General features: G+C 43.5%; 1 protein-coding gene across 4 annotated transcripts in view; it reads left to right on the forward strand.

The window, feature by feature from the left end:
- Window positions 1–6: 6 nt before the first annotated feature.
- The window catches only part of GRK3 (G protein-coupled receptor kinase 3), a 128291-nt gene continuing 104787 nt past the window's right edge, over window positions 7–23510 (forward strand). Inside the window, exons 1-3 of one of the 4 annotated variants that reach the window (XM_046639773.1) lie at window positions 85–221; window positions 8660–8845; window positions 9010–9112. In XM_046639773.1, the coding sequence (XP_046495729.1) occupies window positions 9066–9112 (47 nt within the window). In that variant the 5' untranslated portion in view covers window positions 85–221; window positions 8660–8845; window positions 9010–9065. Of the gene's footprint in view, window positions 222–8659; window positions 8846–9009; window positions 9113–11778; window positions 11931–23510 lie in introns of those variants that run through there. The other 3 variants (XM_046639772.1, XM_046639775.1, XM_046639774.1) reach the window with 3 other exon arrangements.

Below are 23510 nucleotides of genomic sequence, written 5' to 3' on the forward strand. Positions count from 1 at the left end.
GGGGGGGGCTGCCCCGGGGCGGCCCCCCCACGTCGGGGCGCGGCGGGCGGCGGCGGCGGCTCCTCGGGACCCGGACGGGACGCGCTCCCGCCGCCGCCGCTCGCCAACATGGCGGACCTGGAGGCCGTGCTGGCCGATGTCAGCTACCTGATGGCGATGGAGAAGAGCAAGGCCACCCCGGCCGCCCGCGCCAGCAAGAAGATCGTCCTGCCCGAGCCCAGGTACCGGCTGCCCCCGGCCCGCGCCGCCGCCCCCCGCGGCCGCCAGCGACCCCCTGCGTCCGGGAGGGTCGGGCGCTGCGCCGCGGCTGCCCCCCGGCCGGCGACCTCGGGGAGCGGGCGCTGCGGGGCCGGCCTCGCCGTGCCGGTCTCTAAAATGGGGCGGCGGAGAGCTGTTGGGGGGACTCCGGGAGAGAGCGCCCCAAAGTGCCCAGCGCGGCGCCTGGCTGTTAGGATGTGGTTGTGACTTGGCTGGACCAGCCCCCTCCCTGTCTCCCAGTCCAGCCCCGTCCTGTGCATCTTTCCAGCCCCATCCCTATGGTTCTCCCTGTTCCAACGCTGTGGTTTCCTCCTGCCCCATCCCTGTCACCCCTTCTGCCCCTTGCCTGTTGTTCCCTTGTGCTCCATCCTGGTCGTTTCTTCCCTGGCTCCTGCTGTCCCTCTTTCCAGCTCCATCCTCTCCTGAGCTCCCTCTGGGCTCCTTAGCTGGCGAGTGCAGGCTTCTTGCCTTTTTGTTCTAGGTACTTAAACTGCTGTTTTCAGTGCTCGCTCCCCTTGAGGTCCACCAGTCTAGACAGCTTCCTACCCTCCTTTCCTTTCCTCCTTTGTGCCCCCGGGCAGTAATGAGTGGCTTTGGACCCACTCAGTTTTCTTTCTGGTGCTGTGTGTATCTCCTGAGCGCTTTCCTCAACTTGCAGATCTGGTGGCACTTTTTTGAAAGGTTGAAATGAGATTCACTTAAAAATGCACATTGAATGGGTGATTCCAGACAGGAATTTGCTGTTTAAATTGCCAGAGAAGGGCCCCCATTGAATTGGCGAGGGGCTTGGTGAGGTCCATACCAAGTTGTAATTTTGTCTCGAAAATGATTTATTATTGATGAGCTAGTCAAAGACTTCACTAGTTCGTGTCACTAGCACAGCCCCAGGAACGATGGTCCATCAGATTAATAGTGAGTTTCAAATGGTACATCAAAGGATTAAGGTTGGATTTTTTTCGCCTAGCTTCTTTCCTAATTAACACCATCATGAGTTATACAGCAAGCGAATGTGGCTCCTTGATGCTAAATAGCTCTTAGTGGAATTGATGATAAAAAGCGGCATCTTCTTTATGGTGAATCTGAAACCATGCAATTTTGTAAAATATTAAAATCTCACTTAAAGCTGTTCTCTGTTTGAAACCATCAGTCCTTCAAATGTTATCTACCCAAGATTGCTTGTGTTACCTTGACATAAGAAAAAAGTCTTTCAATGCTAAAACATCACCAGATTATTTTACAAGTTCATCAGCCTGTACCCTACGTTATAGAAAATGTCAGTCCCTTTGAGTTATTTGTTGTGAAAAGCCAAATTGTGTAAATGAATGCATGTGAAGTATTTTGGGCTTCCTTTGCGCTTCCTAGCCCATGACTTGTTAGTTTTGCAGAATTGTGCTCTGATGAGCAATGCCAAGCTGAGAAAATCAGGGGAGAGTTCAGACCTTCTGGAGTGTCTTGAAATTAATACTGCTTGTCCAGAGTTTAACATATCTGGAGCTCGTTCAGAATCGGTGCTGTTTAAAATTGCTGGCAAGTGGGAAATTAAGTAACACGAGAACCCCCAGTTAAAACTTGAATTTCATTTAAAACCCCCCCAAAACCACATTTCTATAAATGTGCTATAAAATGCTTAATTTGGTTTTCTTCTGCCTTTTCTACTTTTCCTAAAGGGCAGGGAGTCCTACATATGTAGAGTTTCCATGTGTAAAGTCAACAAATCTTAATTCTTGGGGGGGGGGGGGCATATAAAATTACTAAAATTAGGAACTTCATTTTTTTTTTCTTGCTGTTTTGAACTTAATGTGACTTCTGCTTTTTTAGTGTCCTTCTTAAGAACATGCTTTATGCTTGGGCTCTTCACTTGCTTGTATGAATGCCTTTATTTTTTCTTTAGTAATGCTTTCTTTTAAGGCAGAATTAGGGATGAGGAGCATATTTCTCATGACATTTTAGGATTGAGAAATATCAACGGGGAGAGTAATTTTAGGAAACAGCTCTTTAGTAATTGTTATTCTGTTGCTGTTTTTTAAATAGACTCTTGAATTAGGCCACTGGAACCTCCTCCTGGGATCCTAAGTTGTTTTCTGTTTATCTGAACAGCATTGGCTTTAGTTTTGTAATGTGACCATTTACATAGTAACAGCCACTACTTGTGCTGTGTTAGGATTCTGTTACATTGAGATTATCGCGTAAAACAGCTTGTAAGTGTTTCCCCCTGCCCCTGGATGGCAGTTAGTGGCCTACCTGCTCCATTTTGGGGCGGGGGTGGGAAGCTGGGGGATTTCTAGATGTGGTAAGGAAGTTAATTTCACGTTAAAATGCCTCAGCATGATGACTCAAAAAACTAGAATGATTTCACTCTCTCGGTAGAGGATACTGGTCGAATGTTTTCGGATGAGAGTTTCTATTTCAGCTTCGTTTTGGAGAGAGCCGTGTGACCACCACTCTCTGGTATTCTTGAAAAAGATGTTTAGCTTTGTATTTTTAGTATCTCAGTGAGAAGCATCAACTTGCCACCGGCCTATCACCAGTGACCTTTTATTTCCAGCTAATTATTTCAAGTCACTGTAGTATTCTGTGTCCTTCCTTATTTTAGTTACTTTGCCTTTTCCACAGTTTTAAACAGAAAAGCAACAGACGTCAACAATATCTAGCTAGTTTAAATGAAGTGCCGGGTCTGCAGTCCCCTGCCTATTATGGGAGGATCTCAGAAAATGGAACATTCTGCCCGAGGGAGATTCGCTTCTCTGAGATAGCAAGAGGCAACCATTTTGTTATGTTGACACATTATTCAATTAACGAACCAATGAGTGTAAATCCTGTTAAAGCTGACTATTTGTTCAAATTATGTAGCTGCTTTAGTTTACTGGAACATTTGTTGAGCTAATGTGGCTGATAATGGATCTGTTGGGAATAGTAGGCTGTGACCCATGGATTCACTGTGCAGGCCAGTGGAAAACAGGAGCGTTTAGATGTGCCTGCCAGTTGTTTTACACCATGTTAGAAAAGAACTACTTTTGTTTAATAGGGTCCAGTTCATCAGCCAAGGCCTGCTAAGGGTCAGCATCTTAAGAGATCAAGACGGCTTTTACTTTAGGCCCCTTACTCTTTTAACTTTTCCCAAGCGGAATCAAATTCAGTTGACTTGAAATCACGCATAGTTGAAAAAGGTTGAGTCACATGAAATTGATCTTTCTGTTTAGTGGACCTTGAAAATTTTGAATCATCAGTTGCAAAGCTTGTCCTTTCAAAGTATTCATTCTATCACAATGTGATAGGAAGGTCTGAAAACAGCACTTTAAAGATTCTTTCTGACTTCCTGGGAGCGTTTAGACTGTTCTTAAGGACATTTGTGGTATTGTCTATTACGTTGATTCAGTACGTGGTTGTAGAGCTAGGCATGGGGATACCGAGGAACCCGACACAGCCCCTTCTTTCAAGGGGCTTCCAGTCCAGCGGGAAACGCAGGAGCAGTTGAGCAAGAAAGGTTTACTGTAAAGTATAATTGCTAGAAGATTCTATTTAACCTCAACAGGTAGGCTTTGGATGGCTTTTTTTATTCTGTGTTCATAGAACACATTTGCTAAGTGTTTTACAATAATTTGTTAATTCTTCCCTTTGACAAGCTATCTAGCCATGATATACACAGTAATATGGTAGTTTCCGTCTTCTTATAAACTCCCCGATGTAATGGATGCTGAAAAGTAGCTCTGTTTTCTTCTTTTGGGGAAATGCAGTTTCTTCAGTAATTTCCCTAACTGCTGTTGAGGAGTGATCGGTGAAATATGGAAATAGTCCTGTCTGTTTTTGTGGTCGGGTATTCTGTGCCTACGCTCTTCTGTGTCCCCAGCCTAACTCTGAACTGGAAAGCCAATGGTGAAAGAATAAATGGCTTTCTGGAAGAGCGTTCTTTCTGTTGATGCGAGGATTTCTGTGTATGAAACAGTGGTGGCGTTCTTGCTGCTTTTTCACTAAGGTCCACATTGAACGTGTAATTTGTTCTGACCTTTCTGGTATTGTTTCACTCTCGGTCGAAGTTAATTTGAGCTGGGGACCTGAAGATGCAAGTGCCGTGTGTAGTTGTCAGTTCCTAGAAATAGATGTTCCAGCGCAATCAGTTTTGGACTCAGCATCTGCCCAAGTCTAGCATCGTGAAATGCTTTGAAGTGAGAGCCCAGTAGATCTCTTTGAGGTACAGGCAGTCCCAGCTTTTATGCACAATGTGTTTTTAGAGACAGCATCTTCAACGCGCTTCCTCAGTACCCTGCGTTTGGCTTTGCCAGACATCTGTTTGGGCAAGGATGGGAGCTGTTGGATGGATGTCAGTGCTTGAAGAAGGGATGTGCAGGTCTTTGTCGGTCAGTGGATGGATGGCAAGCCTAGTGGGAAATGCAAAGTGGTAGAGAACAGGATGCCTGGGGTCCCCGGAGCCCCCAGAAGGGAGAGAGAATTGACCTTCCATCAAGTAGTAATATAATAACTGCCTTCCATTGAGAGCTTACCTACTGCCGGGCAGTCTGCATAATTAGTGCATTTATTCCCCACGATAGTGCTATCAGGTGAATAGCAGTTAAGGCACACTGCCCAGGTGACAGCTGAAGGTGGCTGGAGCAGGTGTCAGGCGCAGGTTTCCCAGTGTCCGGGTTCTTTCCGTCTTGCTGGGCTGTCTTGCCAGAAGGAATCAGGAACACCCTCACCTCTTACTTTGCAAGGAATGCACGCAAGAGTGATACTTGTTGGTTTGGGGCAAGATCATCTTTCGGGCCGTTTCAGTGGGCTGCTAGCGCCGCGTCTAAGTCAGGACGGTCCACAGAGACTCAGAGAACAGCTGTTCCCCTGGGGCCTGCGAAAAGGGTAATTATGACTAAGGGAATGAGCAGTTTCTTCCTTATTTCCCAGGAGAAGCTCGAGAGTTAAATGCCTGTTCTGGTTAATACAAGAAGCGCAATCTCGCCGCTGTTAATGAGAAATCGTTTAATGGACCGCCTCACCCCGCCCCAGCCTCCAAACGGGATTTCTACCTGTGGTCTTATTTAGAGAAAGGAGCCGCTCAGGCTGCCTCCCCAGAATTGCCATCTCTGGGAAAAAAGAAAAAGGGCCAAACAGTGTTTTTGGCTCTGTTTGCAATAAAAATCACTTTCTCATTCAGAGAATCTTCCTCTATTAATAAAACTGTGTCTGAAGACTGCTGTAGGTGCAAATGTGTTCTGTGCACGGGGTGGTCTGGTGCATTCTTATTTTCTGGACTTTGGTGCTGGGGAAATGGAAATGATGAACTCAGCAACTTTTACTATGTTACTGTCAAGTCATTTGTATGCTAAGTAATTTGCATGCGAATGAGGATGGATGTCCCTGACCTGCCCCTGCTTCTTCTATTTCTCACTTCTTTATATTCTTCTCTGTTTTTATCGTTGATGAGAAGCTAGAACCCCCAGGCCTTTTTTTGATTGCTACACAGGTCTAAAGTGCGGGAGGAGAAATAACACCGTGGCTCCTTATATCCTGTACATGTTTCTTCTAATTTTGGAAGTTTTCTTTGGGGTCCTCTGTGCTTCAGCCCGGGGTGGAGCGTAGGTGTGTTATAATACACTCTGTGTTGGACATTATAGAAAAAGCCCCATAGAGAGTACGGTGACAGTGTGTTTGCAGGTCATGTATTTTGTGACTGGTGGTCTGTCACAGTCAGCCTTGGCCTAGCCTTGGACCTGTCCTCTCATTTGCTATCATTTCCTTCTTCCAGGGTCTCGAGCAGGAAAGGGTGATTATAGGAAAAATAGCCAGGCCAGACTGTGAAGGCCAGCTGTCATTGCTGGCCCCTCATTTTCCTGTGCCCTCCCTGCTACCCGCCATATTATAATAAAAGAGAAAGTTCTAGATTAGGAACCATCAAGAATGGACCTGATTCCACTGGCCTCTTGCCATGGGCCCTCAGTAAGTCACTTAAATTCGTAGTATTCAGTTGCCCCATCTGTACAATATGATACCTAGTCATTTCTGATCATAAAATGTCCCAGTTAAAATCTCTGTCTCTTGTGAGCATTTTGTACCCTTACAACGTATTTGTAAACAGGAGAGAACATTAATGGCAAACACAGAGAACCCACACAGAGAAAAAGATTGGAAGAAACGTCAAAAGATGATTTTTCTTTTATTTACACCATAGGTGGAAGTTAGGATTATATGCACTCCGAGGTGTAACATCTTCAACAAGAGCAAAATGGAGCAGATAGAAGGCAGTATTGCATGGAGACCCGTGAGCCTCGTGCTCTGAGGGGCAGGCTCGGGAGGCAGGGCTTCTGAAAATTTGGATTATTGACCCTTAGAACCATAAGTAGGTGAATTTCTCAGATTTCTCCTCAGTTTTCTTCTGGCTTTGTTGTGGCACTGTTTGTCTAGAACCTTCTACACATGATGCCTCACTTGGTTCTTTTTCTTTCTTCCTCCCGCCTCCCCCTTTTTTCTTCCCTCCATCCCTCCTTCTTTCCTTCTTTCCTTCCATCCATCCATCCATCCATCCATTCTTCCTTCCTTCTATCATCCATCCACCCATCCATTCATCCATCCATCCATCCATCCATCCTTCCTTCCATCCCTCCCTCCCTCCCTCCATCCATCCACCCATTCATCCATCCATCCATCCATCCGTCCTTCCTTCCTTCCTTCCATCCCTCCCTCCCTCCACCCGTCCACCCACCCATCCATCCATCCATCCATCCATCCATCCATCCATCCATTCTTCCATCCATCTATTCATCCATCCATCCATCCACCCATCCATCCATCCATCCATTCTTCCATCCATCTATCCATCCATCCCATAGGCTCTGGGCTATGTTGGCTGCAGTACAGAAGAGTTCACACACATACTATTCTTAAATATAGATAACTAAGCAATTAGAAGAGTTGACTCATCCTTTGGAGGTCTTTGCTTCAGTAAACTGAACCAAAAATCATAATCTAAAAGCAGCTGGCTTCAGTGACTGGAGCATAAGGTGATTCATTCTAGTCTTCCTGAGACATTAACAGATTGCATATTAATAACATAGCATGATAGTATCTCATGTTTGAAAAGATCTTGGAGGGCGTCCAACCCAGTGGTGCCTTAGATGGGTGACTTCCCTCTCTAGCAGGCAGCCAGGGTCGTCTTGGAGGACCGTCTTTGCAAGCTCGGTGGTGTTACAAAGCCCTCGTGTAAATCATTCTGTGTACCTCTCTCTGACTCTCCTTTGTGGTCATGCAAAACTAGTTTAACCCTCTCAAAAGTGACAGATCTCCCAATATCTGAAGGCAGCTGTCCTAGCCAGGGTGGCTTTTATAGGGAGCTGTTCCCAGTTCCTTTCGACTTTCTTCATGTCATACTGAATTCTGCACACCGCTCCTTGTGTAATCCACGCCCATCCGTCTGCAAATTACCTAGCTAAGTAAGAATATTAAAATTTATGAAGACTAGAAGGATATCTGTAAAATTACTATAATTAATTTAATGATGGCAAAACTAGTCATCAATCCTATTTCAAGGGTAGGGTTTAGTCCTAGAGTTCCATTATGGAGAGAACATTTTTACTTCCTTGAATGATTTAAAGCTCATTACCCTGGTTTGATGAGGGGGTTAATGTTCCCATTAGTCAGAGTCTCGAAGCTAGGCACTGGCGATGTGTGTTATTACAGGGCCTGCCGTTTGCCGAGTGCCAAGGAGGTGCTAGGCGCTGCGTAATTCTTAGATAATTATGGGCTAAAATATTTTAGGAGGAAAGTGAGCTTTAATTATGCCGAAGAGATCCTCTTCTGAGGATTTTAGGGTTTATGTTTCATGTGTTCAGAAACTTACAACTCCTTTAGCTGAGGGGGGCAGCAAGCTTCTTCATTTGCAGCAATAAAACTTTCTTGAGTGACATGCCCTTCGTATTTGTGCTCTGTGTGAGTCAGTGCATGGCTCCTTATTACCTTATCTGGAAAGATGACTCTGCTTATACGCGCGGGTTATTTCTTATGCATCTTCCGTATCTGCATCAATTTTGATAAGGGTTTAAGTTAAAAATGGACTAGCTGTTACGTGGGAAGGCATTTACACAGCTGTTCAACACCGCAGACTTGCATTTTGCATTGTGAATGTCTGAGGCCGTGATGACGTTTTAGATGTATCTTCTCTTAAAAATAGGAGGTTTTTGCTGTTTGGTGGTGGTGGTGGTGGTGGGGGGTCTATGCTCCATTTAGAAATGGGACTCATCCTGATGGGTAAGGCGGGGGACTCGAAAATTCATCTTTAATCAGGCCTACCTTTTCCAACTTATATTGTAATGACACCCTAACTGGGAAAGGAAGCATGTAACGACTCTTGTCGTCACGACGTGAAGCACAGAACGGAGTGTAACGTTTTCGTGCTATCCTTGTGTGTTCCCTTTAGGCCCTGCCTCCTTCTGTTTTGTTTCCAGTGGCAGCAGAAGAAAGCTCATAATTTATGCAGAACATCCCAACTAGAATTGCTCCAGAAGGGAACATCTTTCCTGTACAATAGCAATTTCCAGTAAAGCATGAGAAGATACCTATGTTAATGACTCCCCTTCCAGCCCCCCACAAAACCCCCAAAATGGTGAGAGTTTTTGTGATCAGGGATTTTTTAGGGTTTCACCATTTGGTTAATTGTTTTTTTAATTCCATGTGGAAAACTAGCTCGTATTCTGTGTTTCTGTCTTTTAAAAAAAGGGACCTGCTCAATGAGATTGGTGTTTCAAATTGTGTTTCTTAAAAATTCAGGTTACTCTATAAGAAGAGCTTATTTTCCTCTGGCCATTTCATACTGGAAAAGTTTAATGAGGTGGATGGTAGAAACTCCTGCATGTGAGATTAGAGTTTTAAGGTAAGGATTATGGCCTGTGGTTGTCTCATGACTGTCTAGGGTAGGATATATGATGACAGAACAGTAGAAAGAGCAAGACCTTTTTTTTCCTTTTTTTGGTGAGGAAGATTGGCCCTGAGTTAACATCTGTGGCCAATCTTCCTCCTTTTGCTTGAAGAAGATTATCCCTGAGCTAACATCTGCGCCAGTCTTCCTCTATTTTGTATGTGGGACACCACCACAGCATGGCTTGATGAGTGATGTGTAGGTCTGTGCCTGGGATCCCAATCTGCGAACCCCGGGCTGCTGAAGCAGGTATGCGAACTTTAACACCATGCCACTGGCCTGGCCCCCTGCAAGACCCTTTGGAACTGCCTCAGAGGTTCTAACCTGTTAAAACTCTCTCCTATTCTAGGAAACTTTCTCCAGAACTGGGGTATGACTTGGATCAGTATTGGAATGATCATGATGAGACATAATTGACTTGCTGGACTTCACATTTAGAGCCTTATGTGTGTCTGTTAACTTATTAAACCATGGCGTCTGATAACTGATTTCATATTTATGTGATAGATTTGAATTGAAAGTAAAAAACCTCCACTAATACTTGGATATAGTGCTTTATACTTTTTTTTTCTTGAGGAAGATTAGCCCTGAGCTAACATCTGCTGCCAATCCTCCTCTTTTTGCTGAGGAAGACTGGCCCTATGCTAACATCCATGCCCATCTTCCTCTACTTTCTATGTGGGACGCCTGCCACAGCATGGCTTGCCAAGCGGTGCCATGTCTACACCCGGGATCCGAACCGGCGAACCCTGGGCCACCGAAGCAGAACGTGAAAACTTAACAGCTGCGCCACCAGGCTGGCCCCATATGGTGCTGTATATTTTTATATGTATTAGCTCTTTTTACTTCTTGCAGTTATCCTCTGTGTTAGGTAGAAATTTAAAAAAGAAAAAAGAATTACCCCAGACATGTCCACACGGGGATGCTGAGAGGTGTATTTTGTCTATTTGGGGCAAAAACTGTCTCTCTCCTTAGACACTCCTATCTTTCCTGTGGTCCTGGGGGTGGCCCTCAGCCTTTCAGACTCAGAAACTAGATTTTGAGTTTCGGAAACTGTCCTGAGCGTTTATCTGTCTCTTGTTGTGAAATTCACGTCAATCGGCCAAGTCTGCCTGACCAGCCCGTTGTCTGCTTTAGGCTGGTGGTTCTTATTTTAAAGTTAAAGACCCCTTTGAGAATCCGATGAAGCTAGAGGCTCCCACTCCCCAAAATGCACTAACTCACGTAGCAGATTTATCTGAAAAGCCAAATGATAGCTGGAATGTCAAATCACTCCTTTGCGCTCAATGCCAACTCTTTCAGGGGCCTGGATGCCCGAAGTCCGCGTGACCGGAGTGTTCTCTCCTGCAGGTTGCCGTTGTGCAAGTGAAGTGGGCCTGAGAAGGTGGCACAGCCGGCACGGGCCTGTGTCTGGATGGCTCGGCAGGGTCTAGCCTCTCGCTCAGCAGATCCAGTAGCTGGGACCAAGTCATTTCTGCAGGGGCTCGCTTTACGCTGGAGGTGGAATACTGGAGTGCCCTGACAGTGAGTGGCTTCTGTGAGCCTTGCCTGTCTATATTTCCGCGTTTCCTGTTCTGATTGATGGGCAGGCCACCATTGGATCTGCTGATACAGTCACTGAAGCCACAGCCGAGGCTCGCCAGCCCAGGAGCCCCTGGCATTTCTCTGCCCTTTGTGTTATGTTTTGATTTAGCGTTTTTATTCTCAGAGGGCCACTTTTCGTCCTTATATTCAGATTCCTCGAAACGGCTTCCCAGTCCTCATCATCCCTGCTTTAGAACGGGGAAGTTCAGGTTCAGAGAGAAGCTAATTGCTCAAGATGACATTGATGGCAAAGGACACAGTTGAACCTCAAACCAAATTCTCTGCATTTTAATAGACGTCAGTGTGTCTTTTGCCAAGTGAATCATCTAAGAGAAGAAGGTTCTTGGATTGGGGTAGGGGAACACTGTCAATTTCAGGCGTTACTATCACTGAAAATGCATTGTTTGTGTTCAGTGAGGGTTATCAGCTCCAGCGATCTGCTAAGGTGCTTATATACACAGTCTGTGCTGCATGATGCCGTTTTGGTCCATGATGGACTGTCCATAAGATTGGTGCCATGTAGCCTAGGTGTGGAGCAGGCTATCCCGTCTAGGTTTGTGTAAGTGCACTCTATGATTTTGCACAGCAACGAGGTCACCTAACGACACATCTCTGAGAACGTATCCCCATCATTGAGTGGCGCGTGACTGTAATTTCACTGGAGACATTGGTTTAGTAATAAAGATAGGATAATTCCTTAAAAGATAAGATGTCATAAATTTCATGTTAAGTAATAGGATCGTTATCAATAATGATGGCAATGTTATAAATTGAGAAAAGCTACATGTAAGGGGTTCTTAATATTTTCTTACCCCAAACATCTTTTTATTATTGTGTGTGTAGCCTTCTCTTAAAAAACAAAATTAAAATTCATCTCTCTCCCTTTCAGTAGGTAAATGAGTGTTCTTGGCTTGAACAGACTTATTGTTTACTCTGGATACATAGAGGATTTTTTTTTTAATATATGTATATATTTTTTCTGCTTTATCTCCCCAAACCCACCCTGTACACAGTTGTATATCTTAGTTGCAGGTCCTTCTGGTTGTGGGATGTGGGACGCCACCTCAACGTGGCCTGACAAGCGGTGCCATGTCTGTGCCCTGGGCCGCTGCAGCGGAGCGTGCGAACTTAACCACTCGCCACGGAGCCGGCCCCAAGATTTTTTATGTTAAGCTTGATAATGTTAGTGGTAAGTTCTAAATGGTGACAGACAATTAATGGAATGGGTTTCCTATTTAACCTTTATACCGAAAGGTTGTTGAGATCTCATTGGGATGGTGTTCTGTGTGTTGGGCACACGTTAGCGGGTCCGTTTACAACTTACCTTCTTCACTGAGTGGTACACGCTCAGCTTTCCTTGTTAGTCGTGTTGAGATGAATCTCATTCTTTTGAATTTCTGCGTGACATGTCATAAAACCGTTATGTACCTAAGCCTGTGTTCAGTGACTACGCTCCCCCGTGTGTCTCCGGGCCTGTGTGAGTCCTTCTGTAGGACAGCCCCTCGAAGTAAGAAAGATGTGAGTATTTTTAGTTTGGCTAGATGTTGCCAGATTGTCCTCTGTATTTTAAGGATAAACAGAGCTGCATTCAGAATAAATTTAAAATCATTTCATATGGACCATGTAGACACAATTGGGTGATAAGAACCAAGATTTTAACTTTAAACGAAGAGATACATGAGTACCAGAGCTAAGTGAAAATCCTGCAAGGTTAAATTGGCATTGGAAAGTCGTGATTTTTTTTCTTTTCAAATTTGTATTATCAGCCCCAGCCGTTTAAGAGCCAGAAAAGCAATTGGGGTCCTATCTCAGTGGGCATCCTGCCCAGCCACTCCTGATGCTAGATATGGGCAGGGGCCAGGCGAGACAAACCTGGACCCTCAGTTTTCTGTTGAGTCAGAAAGCAAAGGAGGCATCCTCGAGTTGGAGTGGGCACCATGCTAACAAATGCAGAGGCTGGAGGAGGGGCTCCCGCTGGCCAAAGGTGAGACAATTTGAGCAGCAAGAGAATACGGCTGCAACTGGTTACATTGCTCTGAATAAATTGGAACCCTTGTGGTCGGCAGAATAATGGCGTCCTAAAATGTCCACGTCCCAATGTCCATAACCTATGACTGTACGTTGTCAAGAGGATATTAAGGTCTGAGATGGAATTAAGGCAGGTGACGTGCTGACTTTAAGATAAGGAGAGTATCCTGGGTTATCTGAGTGGCCCAGGGGAATTGCAAGGAAGGGAGGGAGTCGAAGTCCGAGTGACCAGCATAAAAAGGAGTCGACCCGCCACTGCTGGCTGTGACCACAGGCTGGGGCCAGGGCCCAAGGAGATGGATTCTGCCCTGGGGCCTCCACGAGGAACGCAGCCGTGCTCACACTTTGATCTCAGCCCAGCGAGGCCCATTTCAGACTTCTGACCTAAGATCTGAAAGGTCATAAATTTCTGTTGTTTTAAGGCCATCCAGGTTGTGGTAATTTGTTACAGCAGTGATAGGAAGCTGATACACCCAGACTCTCCAAAAAAAAGAGGTTCCCAAACACAACAGAGGAAAACGAAGCACCTTGTGGATCCCCTCTGGCAGTGAAAATAGGGCACTAGCTCTCTCTCTGAAAAGCGGCAATTAAAAGGTAAAGAATTAAGCATTTGTCTTACCTTTCCTGTCAGAACTACATTGTGGGGTCACCAAAAATCCCGAGTTGATGGGGGAAAATTCCTCCTTGCATAAGAATTGCAGCAGATGAATGTGGAAGGAATGATGGAGTTAGAAAAATCACTGTTTTGCGGCTCTTCAAGTTTTGATTTAGGAGAAGATCATCAATGTATGAAACGGCTAAGTGACAGGTTGATGGGGAATTTTACCAGGAGGGGTGAGACTGCCACCAACTGAATTTTCTAAGTAATTTTCACATCAGGAAGAAGGAATAACGTTACGCCCCCTTGGGTGAAGGAGTGTAAAGTACCAAGACCACCGAGTGAGTGTTCCTGCCCCGAGAAGGTCGCTTGCATATAATCAGGTCTTCAGAGGTAGCTGTCAGCTCACAGGAAACATGGAGCGAGAGGAATCGATCGAGTGACTGTAAGAGGAAGCGAACAGAGAAATCCAGAACGGGCGACGTTCAGGACTGCTGTGGTGGTTTCCTCCGTGAGTCCCTGGAGTGAAGATACAAAGTGGGTGGTGGGCAGGGGGCTGCTCCAGACAAACGGATTTAAGAGCCAGAACAATCAGGTGAGTGTATGATCTTGAGGGTGTCCTGATACAGACTCATCCAAAAGACCGCTCTCAGACGATCATGGGCGTTTGAATAGGAACTGGGTACTAGGTCTTCAGGAATTATTACTATTTCCAGAGCGGTGCTGGGGAGCCATAATGCATTGTGTTTATGGGAGGAAAATGTCCGTAATGTTTAGAAGTGCAGACTGGAGTAGTAAAGGTAAAAGGACACGCAGTCTGAGATTTGCTTTAAAAAGCGGAGGAATAGTGGGGTGTGATAAAAGTGGCAGGCTTAAATCTTGATCACTGTTAATGAGGTGCTGAATGATGGTTATGGGGGTTCACTATACTCTTCTTTTCCGTATGTTTGAAAAATTTTACAGTAATGTTTAAAAACAGTGGAGTAGATGGCTGGGTGTGAGGATCACGGCTATGTTCTGGCAGGGCTGATGAAAACCTCAGTTGTCCCAGTGTCACGTGTAAGAGGGCTGGTGACTTAGCATATAAATTCCTCTGACAGCATCGTACACAGATGAAAGGCATCCTGCAGCTCAGATAACTTAGACCGAAGGGGGATGCTGTGCTTTCTGGAAACTGCATCTGATGACTCAGAAACAGGCTCCACGACACGGATTGCAAAGAGGTGGGGAGAGTTTTTGTCAGTCCATTTGCAACCAAAGAGTCCTGACTGATCCAGGTGGTATGGACAGATTTCCAACCTCTTGGCCTGAAGACTGCTCACAGAAGGATGAGAATAGAACATGCGAGAAGGCTGAGTAAGAGACAAAGCAGAGTGAGACGTGAAACTTTAGAAAATGGCATCCATTTACTCCCTGAGTACCAGAGGCTTCTCTGAGCTTCCTTCAGTCATGAATAGCTATTAAATCATAGCTCTGAGGCTTAAATTTAGGAGGAAAAAATAATAGCCCATGTGCTTTCAGATGATCCACTCTCTGAGCGTACTTTCCCTGCTTAATGACACTGTGCAATGGAGTCTCTCTTATGAAAATTACTTTCACAGCGTTCTCTTTTTAAATTACTCCAATATGAATTTGTCAAAACATTTCCAAATAATTACTTTAAAATAAGTGTTTTCTAATGGGTTGCTCTAAACCAGGCCTTCCTAACTAATTACCAACAAGACCAGTATGAAGAAAGACAAAATTACTAAGAGAAGTCAAAGAAAACTGGCTCAGTGGAGAGCTGTCGGGTGTTCCTGGAGAGGAGGACGCAATATTGGGGGGATGTCAGTTCCCTTCAAATGAATCGAATCAGAACCCAAACAAGACTTTTAAAGAGCTGACAGGCTGATCCTCATTCATCTAGAAGAGAAAAATGGGCAAAAATGACCGGTAACATCTTGAAAAAGTGAAACATTGGGAATCTCTTCTACCAAGCAGAAAACATGGCTACAGCATTAAAACAGTGTGAAATTGTGCAGTCCATACGTACAAGTGGTACAGCACGCAAAGTCTTGTCTCTACGTACATTTACATTCATCTGTAATATAATTTGAATTTGGCTTATGAATAAAGTTGGCATTTTGAGTCTGTGAGGGAAAGGATGCTGTGTGATTGCTGGCCATCCAATAAAGTCATAATCTCTCCATGTTGTACGAAAAAATAAATTCCCGTGTTTAATGAGATCGTCATAAAAACATTAATAATAGAAAAATATGAGAGAATGTATTTTTAGGACTCTGGAGTATAACAGGCTCTCCCAAGGAAACCCCAAACCTGGAAACCATGAAGGGGAAGATGATGACTATATGACACAAATGGAAGGTTCTCATGTGGCAAAAGGTATCATGTACCAAATTAAAGACAAGTCGTGGAGAAATTCCATGGGGTGGTCTTGTTTGGAGCATGTTTTAGGGGGTAAATCTGTTTGCCTAGACAGTGCTCGTTTCCTGAGGTTCTGGGCTGGTTCACGTGGCCTCGGGGTGGAGTGGGGGCAGGGGGCCCAGCTGTTTGGGGGCGAGGAAGGATGTGATTTGTATCCAACGAGTCAGCATTTTTGCCAGAAAGAAAGTGTCATCTGTCAGTCCTTGGAAAGGAAGTGTTCGCTTGAAATAAGCCGTGAAAAGCTGGTCATCAATCTCGTTTTTCACACACTTAGAAAAATAAGTGAGTCCAAAGGTGGAGGCTGTTTTGTGGTCTGGCGTTTTTCTCTGTGTATTTGTTTTTTAATTGCTGTCGTCCTTTGGCCCTGTTGTTCAGTTATTTGGTGCAGGCTGACGTGGCTTGGAAGATCCTTCTCGAGTGGCCCCATTGCTTCCTGTCCCATTTCATCTTTGCCAGCGGCCCCTCAGGTTCTGTAGTTCAGCTGTGTTGAAAAGGCTGTCACCTTCTGTAATTGGCCCAAAGAAGCATACTTGTCACATCGTGTTGGGAACTTGCTGTTTACTTTGCTGTCGCCCCTCTCGACATGAGTTTCTTCAGGACAGAGACGCGTAGGACTCCCCGTGTCTTCCTGGTGGCCCGCGTGGTGCCTGGCCCATAGAAAGGATGCAGTACACGTTTTGAATGACTGAATGATTTTTTTTCAAGTTTCAGATACTTATTCATCAGCGTAGACCCTACACAATATCCCAACGTGGTTTTGTGCACTTAGAGGGGAAGTCTTTCCTGGTTAAGTGGACAGTTGTGCCGGTGGCTTCTGGAACACCTTCATTCTTTATTCTTTACTTTTCTCCGTTTGGGGCAGACCTTCACTATAAAGCAGCTTCATAGTGAAACATTTCGTTTAGATGTTGGGACCTTCTTTCGTCACTTTGCTGTAATCTGTTCACTGAGTAGAACTTGTATGGGTCATTAGGACCCAGTTTGTTCCAGGGTTCGGGGTTGTTCTTTCTGTCCCAACTGAAGTCTGATGTATGTTTATGTATTTACAATGCATTGTGGGAAATGGGACGACAGTGCCGTTCGACGGGCAGCGGAAACTGTAGCGAGAGGGCTTACTCTGCTGGAGTCGGGGGAGGCGTCACAGGGTTAGCGACCCCGACCTGGATCCTGGAGGATGAGTAGGAGGCTTGCCTTAGAGGGAATAGCATTTGCAGAATCACTGAGCAGTGAAGTCCGGTGTGGCTGCCCTGGGACGAAGACAGCGGCGAGATGTGGCTGAGGATTTGGGGCCCCTTTGGAAATGCTCCCTATTATAAGAGTTTGGATGTTGGTCAAAGTGAGGGGCCCTTGGAATCTTCTGGGTTAATTACACGAAAAGTTGCTCTTGGAAACGAGGAGGATGCCGCGCGCCCTCCTGCAGGGTCTCCTTGCTGCTAGTCTCTTCCCCTCTGATGCTTGTTCCGCACAGACCTCGACACAGCTGTGGAGTGAAGCTGCTTATGTATGGCTGCTGACTCAAAGGCATTTTGATGAAAGGGTGAATGGATTCTAAAATGATTATTGTAACCGATATGAAGGGATGGTTTAGACCATGAAATTCAGTAGCTTTGATTAGGTAAACTGATGACCCCATGAATTTGTTTATCCGTCAGATTGTGTGTCTTTGGGGGTGACTTTTGTCTATGGCGACGGGTTTTTTTTGGCTAGGGAAATTTGAGTATGTTTAGTGTCCCTTTAATGTCGGGTAACATATTGCAAAGAAAAAGGCATTAAAAACAGGATGTGGATTGTCAAAATATTGTAGGAAAAAAGCACAAAGGATTCACATTTAGCTGAATTGGGTTGTGACCCTCTGAATTTAGATCTCTCCTGTGGAATTGTTTAATGCGATGCAAATTATATGCAAGACTTTTCTGCCGAAGACTTGGTGACCCAGGAACCTTGAGAAGAGTTGACATTAAGCTGTACCAGACCCTTGCACAGCCCTCAGAATCTGGTAGAGTTTGGTGGTTTGAAACCTACTAAAGTTTTTATTGTGACTTTGGATAACCTAGCTTTATTTGGGGTGTTTAATGAATAGTGAGTGGAAAATATTTAGTAACTACATATGAAAGAAAGCAACTTGGAGGGAGGAATTGAATCTTGGTATGACTGCTTAGTCATCCTGTTTTTTAAAAATCTGCCTTTTGGGTTCCTTGACGGTCAGGAATGGTGCTTCTAACAGGGCATTCTCTTAGCATCATGCTCCATCTTATGCGATGCTAGTTTTTTTAGGTGATATGTTATTTGAAGTATTTGTTTAGATGCCTTTTACTTTAGACATTAGAATGAAACAGAATTAAACTTTGTATGGAATATAGGGGCTTTTAATAATGGGAAATATTTGGCTATGTCGCCAATATTGCAGTTTCTCTACTAGTAAGGTGTTGAAGTGCAACTTAGCTCGCCTACTCTTTGCCCAATAGAGAGCAGATGTCTGGTGCCTTGTCTTTGAGCCCCTTTAATAGTAGAGAAAAATTTTTAATTATGATACAATATTTCTGATACTTACCCTGCATTTATATAGCAGGACCCCAATAGGTCATGAGAGGTAGGGTTGGTGTATCTCCAACCAGTTGGGATTAAATTAAAAAAAAGTCCATTATGCCTCCAATCAATATACATGGTATTGTATATAGTATAGATGCCTTATTTTGATGAAGAGGTATGTAAAGGAATGGTCCAGGAATCCAGAGGCCACAATTTGATTTTTTTCAACTCTCCACAGTGAAAATTCTGAATACATAGAGGAGAGAATAATGTAATGAAATTGATGTCGCCAACACGCAGCTTTATCAGTGATCAGCGCATTACCAATCTTGTTTCATCCATACCTGCTAGTTCCCTTTAGATTATTTTGAAGCATACCTAGACATGGTCTGTCATTTCATCTGTATTTCTGTATGTATTTCTAAAAGAGGAGAACTCTTTTAAGATATAAAAACATAAGCAAAAACATAAGCATACATTGCCACTGCTAAAAAAGTAATACTTTCTTAATGTCGTCAAATTTTCAGTCTGTATGCCCATTTCTCCAGTTTTTGTAAGAATGTTTTTCTTACTTGAGTTGAGTTTTAAATAAGGTCTGTCCATTATGCCCGATTGTTGTTTCTTTTGCCCTTTTGAACTATAGGTTCCCCAATTTTTGTTAAAGAAATCAAGTCTTGTGTTGTGTAGAATTTCCCACACTCCAGATTTTGCTGATCGCATCCTTTTGGTGTAATTAAAAAACACCACAACAGCTTTATTGAGTGTAATTAACATAAAATAACTGCACATATTTCAAATGTCCAGTTTGGTAACTTTTGTGTTTTACCACAATTAAGGTAATGAACTTATATGTTATGTCGCCTTTCAACAATTTTCGATTTTCTGACACCAACTGGGTGTCCTGCGATTCAGTTCACTTCTGGCACTAGCTCCCCTGAGTTGGCACAGACCCCCAGATTAAGGGCTCAGTCCCACAAGACTGCCCCACTTCAGATGCCAGCTGCAAATGGAATCCTCAGTATACCCTCCTTTCTGCCCAGCTGGCTACAAATTTGGGGGTTCCCATGACCCTCCCCTTAGGTTTGATGTTTCACTAGAACTCACAGAACTCAGGAAAGTGCTGTGCTCATAGTTAGTTTTATTGTAAAGGGTACAACTCAGGAACTGCAAAGTGGCAGTTACCTAAGGCAAGGTCTTGTGGGGAGGGTAGAGCTTCCGGGCCCTAGCGAGGGGCACCACCCTCCCAGTGCATCGATGGGTTCCCCAGTCCCCAAGCTCTCCAGAGCTCATCGTTCTAAAGTTTCTATCAAAGTTTCGTTTTGTGGGCGTGATTGATTAAATCGTTGGCTATTGGTAATAGAACTCCATCTCCAGCCTCCCAGAGGTCAAGTGGTGGGGCTGAAAGTTCCAGTTCGCCCATCACACGTTTGGTCCCTCTGGCAACCAAGCCCAACCTAAGCTGTCTAGGGCTCACCAAGGGTCACTCATTAGCATAAACTCAGGGGTGGTTGACAAGGGCTCCTTAGGAGTAAGACATGCCCATCACTCAGAAAATTCTAAGGGTTTTAGGAGCTCTGTGCCAAGAACTGGGACAAAGACCAAATATATATATATTTTTATTTTACCATATACATCTTCCCCGAAGTTTGCTCCTGCCTCTCTGTAATCAAACGCTATGTATTCTCTGTCTCTCTTTTTTGGATCTGACTTCTTTTACTCAGAATAATTATTTTGAGACCCGTTTGACAACATGGATGAAATGGACAAATTCCTTAAAAGACACGAGTTACCAAACGTAATACAAGAAGAAATAGAAAATGTGAAGAGCCCTCTATCCATGAAAGAAATGGATTGTAATTTAAAACCTTCCCAGGAAGAAAATTCTAGGCTCCAATGGCTTCACGATGAGTTCTATCAAACATTTAAGGAAGAATTAATGCTTCTTATGCCAACTCTTTCAGAAAATAAAGCAGAAGGGGATAGTTCCTTTCTCATTTTATGACTCATATTGTCCTGTTACCGAAACCAAAGAAAACTGCTACAAGAAAAGGACAAGACGTCTATACTCAAAGCTACAAAATATTGATAGAAATTACAGAAGATCTAGATAAGTGGAGAAATATGTCCTATTTATGGATTGGCCACTTAATATTATTAAGAGGTTAATTTTCTCCCAAATTGATCTGTAGATTTAACATAATACCAATCAAAGGCCCAGCAGGCGTTTTCTGGGAAGAAGTTTCATGTTGATTTAAAAACTTTTTTTTTTTTTTATTAATGTTATGATAGATTACAACCTTGTGAGATTTCAGTTGTACATTTTTGTTAGTCATGTTGTGGGTACGCCACTTCCCCCTCTGTGCCCTCCCCCCACCCCCCCTTTTCCCTGGTAACCACCGATCAGATCTCCATATCAATATACTAAATTCCACCTATGAGTGGAGTCATATAGAGTTCGTCTTTCTCTGACTGGCTTATTTCGCTTAACATAATACCCTCGAGGTCCATCCAAGTTGTTGTGAATGGGCCAATTTTGTCTTTTTTTATGGCTGAGTAGTATTCCATTGTGTATATATACCACATCTTCTTTATCCAATCATCAGTTTCTGGGCATGTAGGTTGGTTCCACATCTTGGCTATTGTAAATAATGCTGCGATGAACATAGGGGTGCAACGGACTCTTGAGATTTCTGATTTCAGGTTCTTAGGATAGATACCCAGTAATGGGATGGCTGGGTCATAGGGTATTTCTATTTTTAACTTTTTGAGAAATCTCCATACTGTTTTCCATAGTGGTTGTACCAGTTTGCATTCCCACCAACAGTGTATGAGGGTTCCTTTTTCTCCACAACCTCTCCAACATTTGTCACTCTTGGTTTTGGATGTTTTTGCCAATCTAACGGGTGTAAGGTGATATCTTAGTGTAGTTTTGATTTGCATTTCCCTGATGATTAGCGATGATGAGCATCTTTTCATGTGTCTATTGGCCATATTCATATCTTCTTTTGAGAAATGTCTGTTCATGTCCTCTGCCCATTTTTTGATCGGGTTGTTTGTTTTTTTGTTGTTAAGCCGTGTGAGTTCTTTGTATATTATGGAGATTAACCCTTTGTTGGATAAGTGGCTTGTGAATATTTTTTCCCAATTAGTGAGCTATTTTTTTGTTTCAATCCTGTTTTCCCTTGCCTTGAAGAAGCTCTTTAGTCTGATGAAGTCCCATTTGTTTATTCTTTCTATTGTTTCCCTCAACTGAGGAGTTACAGTGTCCGAAAAGATTCTTTTGAAACTGATGTCAAAGAGTGTACTGCCTATATTCTCTTCCAAAAGACTTATTGTCTCAGGCCTAATCTTTAGGTCTTTGATCCATTTTGAGTTTATTTTGGTGTGTGGTGAAAAAGACTGGTCAATTTTCAATCTTTTGCATGTGGCTGTCCAGTTTTCCCACCACCATTTGTTGAAGAGACTTTCTTTTCTCCATTGTAGGCCCTCAGCTCCTTTGTCGAAGATTAGCTGTCCAAAGATGTGTGGTTTTATCTCTGGGCTTTCAATTCTGTTCCATTGATCTGTGGACCTGTTTTTGTACCAGTACCATGCTGTTTTGATCACTGTAGCTTTGTAGTATGTTTTGAAATCGGGCATTGTGATTCCGCCGGCTTTGTTTTTCTTGCTCAGGATTGCTTTAGCAATTCGCGGTCTTTTGTTGCCCCATATGAATTTTAGGATTGTTTGTTCAATATCTGTGAAGAATGTTCTTGGGATTCTGATTGGGATAGCATTGAATCTGTATATTGCTTTAGGTAGTATGGACATTTTAACTATGTTTATTCTTCCAATCCATGTGCAAGGAATGTCTTTCCATCTCTTTATGTCATCGTCAATTTCTTTCAAGAAAGTCTTGTAGTTTTCATTGTATAGATCCTTCACTTCCTTGGTTAAGTTTATCCCAAGGTATTTTATTCTTTTCGTTGTGATTGTGATTGGGATTGAGTTCTTGAGTTCTTTTTCTGTTAGTTCATTGTTAGTGTATAGAAATGCTACTGATTTATGCACGTTAATTTTATACCCTGCTACTTTGCTGTAGTTGTTGATTATTTCTAATAGTTTTTCTGTGGATTCTTTGGGGTTTTCTATATATAAGATCATGTCGTCTGCAAACAACGAGAGTTTTACTTCTTCGTTACCTATTTGGATTCCTTTTATTTCTTTTTCCTGCCGAATTGCTCTGGCCAGCACCTCCAGTACTATGTTGAATAGGAGTGGTGAAAGTGGGCACCCTTGTCTTGTTCCTGTCCTCAGAGGGATGGCTTTCAGTTTTTGTCCATTGAGTATGATGTTGGCTGTGGGTCTATCATATATGGCCTTTATTATGTTGAGGTACTTTCCTTCTATACCCATTTTACTGAGGGTTTTTATCATAAATGGGTGTTGGATCTTGTCGAATGCTTTCTCTGCATCTGTTGAGATGATCATGTGGTTTTTGTTTTTCATTTTGTTGATGTAGTGTATCACGTTGATTGACTTGCGGATGTTGAACCATCCCTGTGTCCCTGGTATAAATCCCACTTGATCATGGTGTATAATCTTTTTGATGTATTGCTGTAATCGGTTTGCCAAAATTTTGTTGAGGATTTTGCATCTATGTTCATCAGTGATATCGGCCTGTAGTTCTCCTTCTTTGTGTTGTCCTTGTCAGGTTTGGGGATCAGGGTGATGTTGGTTTCATAGAATGTGTTAGGGAGTTCTCCATCTTTCTCAATTTTCTGGAACAGTTTGAGGAGAATAGGTATTAAGTCTTCTTTGAATGTTTGGTAGAATTCTCCAGAGAAGCCATCTGGTCCTGGACTCTTATTTTTGGGGAGGTTTTTGATTACCGTTTCTATTTCCTTACTTGTGATTGGCCTATTCAGATTCTCCATTTCTTCCTGATTCAGTTTGGGGAGATTGTAGGAGTCTAGGAATTTGTCCATTTCTTCCAAGTTGTTCAATTTGTTGGCATATAGTTTTTCATAGTATTCTCTTATGATCTCTTGTATTTCATTGGTATCTGTTGTGATTTCTCCTCTGTCATTCCTAATTTTATTAATTTGCGATTTCTCTCTTCTTTTCTTGGTGAGTCTGGCTAGGGGTTTGTCAATTTTGTTAATTCTTTCGAAGAACCAACTCTTTGTTTCATTGATCCTTTCTATTGTC

This window comes from Equus quagga, chromosome 15, assembly GCF_021613505.1.
Source record: "Equus quagga isolate Etosha38 chromosome 15, UCLA_HA_Equagga_1.0, whole genome shotgun sequence".
NCBI lineage: Eukaryota > Metazoa > Chordata > Mammalia > Perissodactyla > Equidae > Equus > Equus quagga.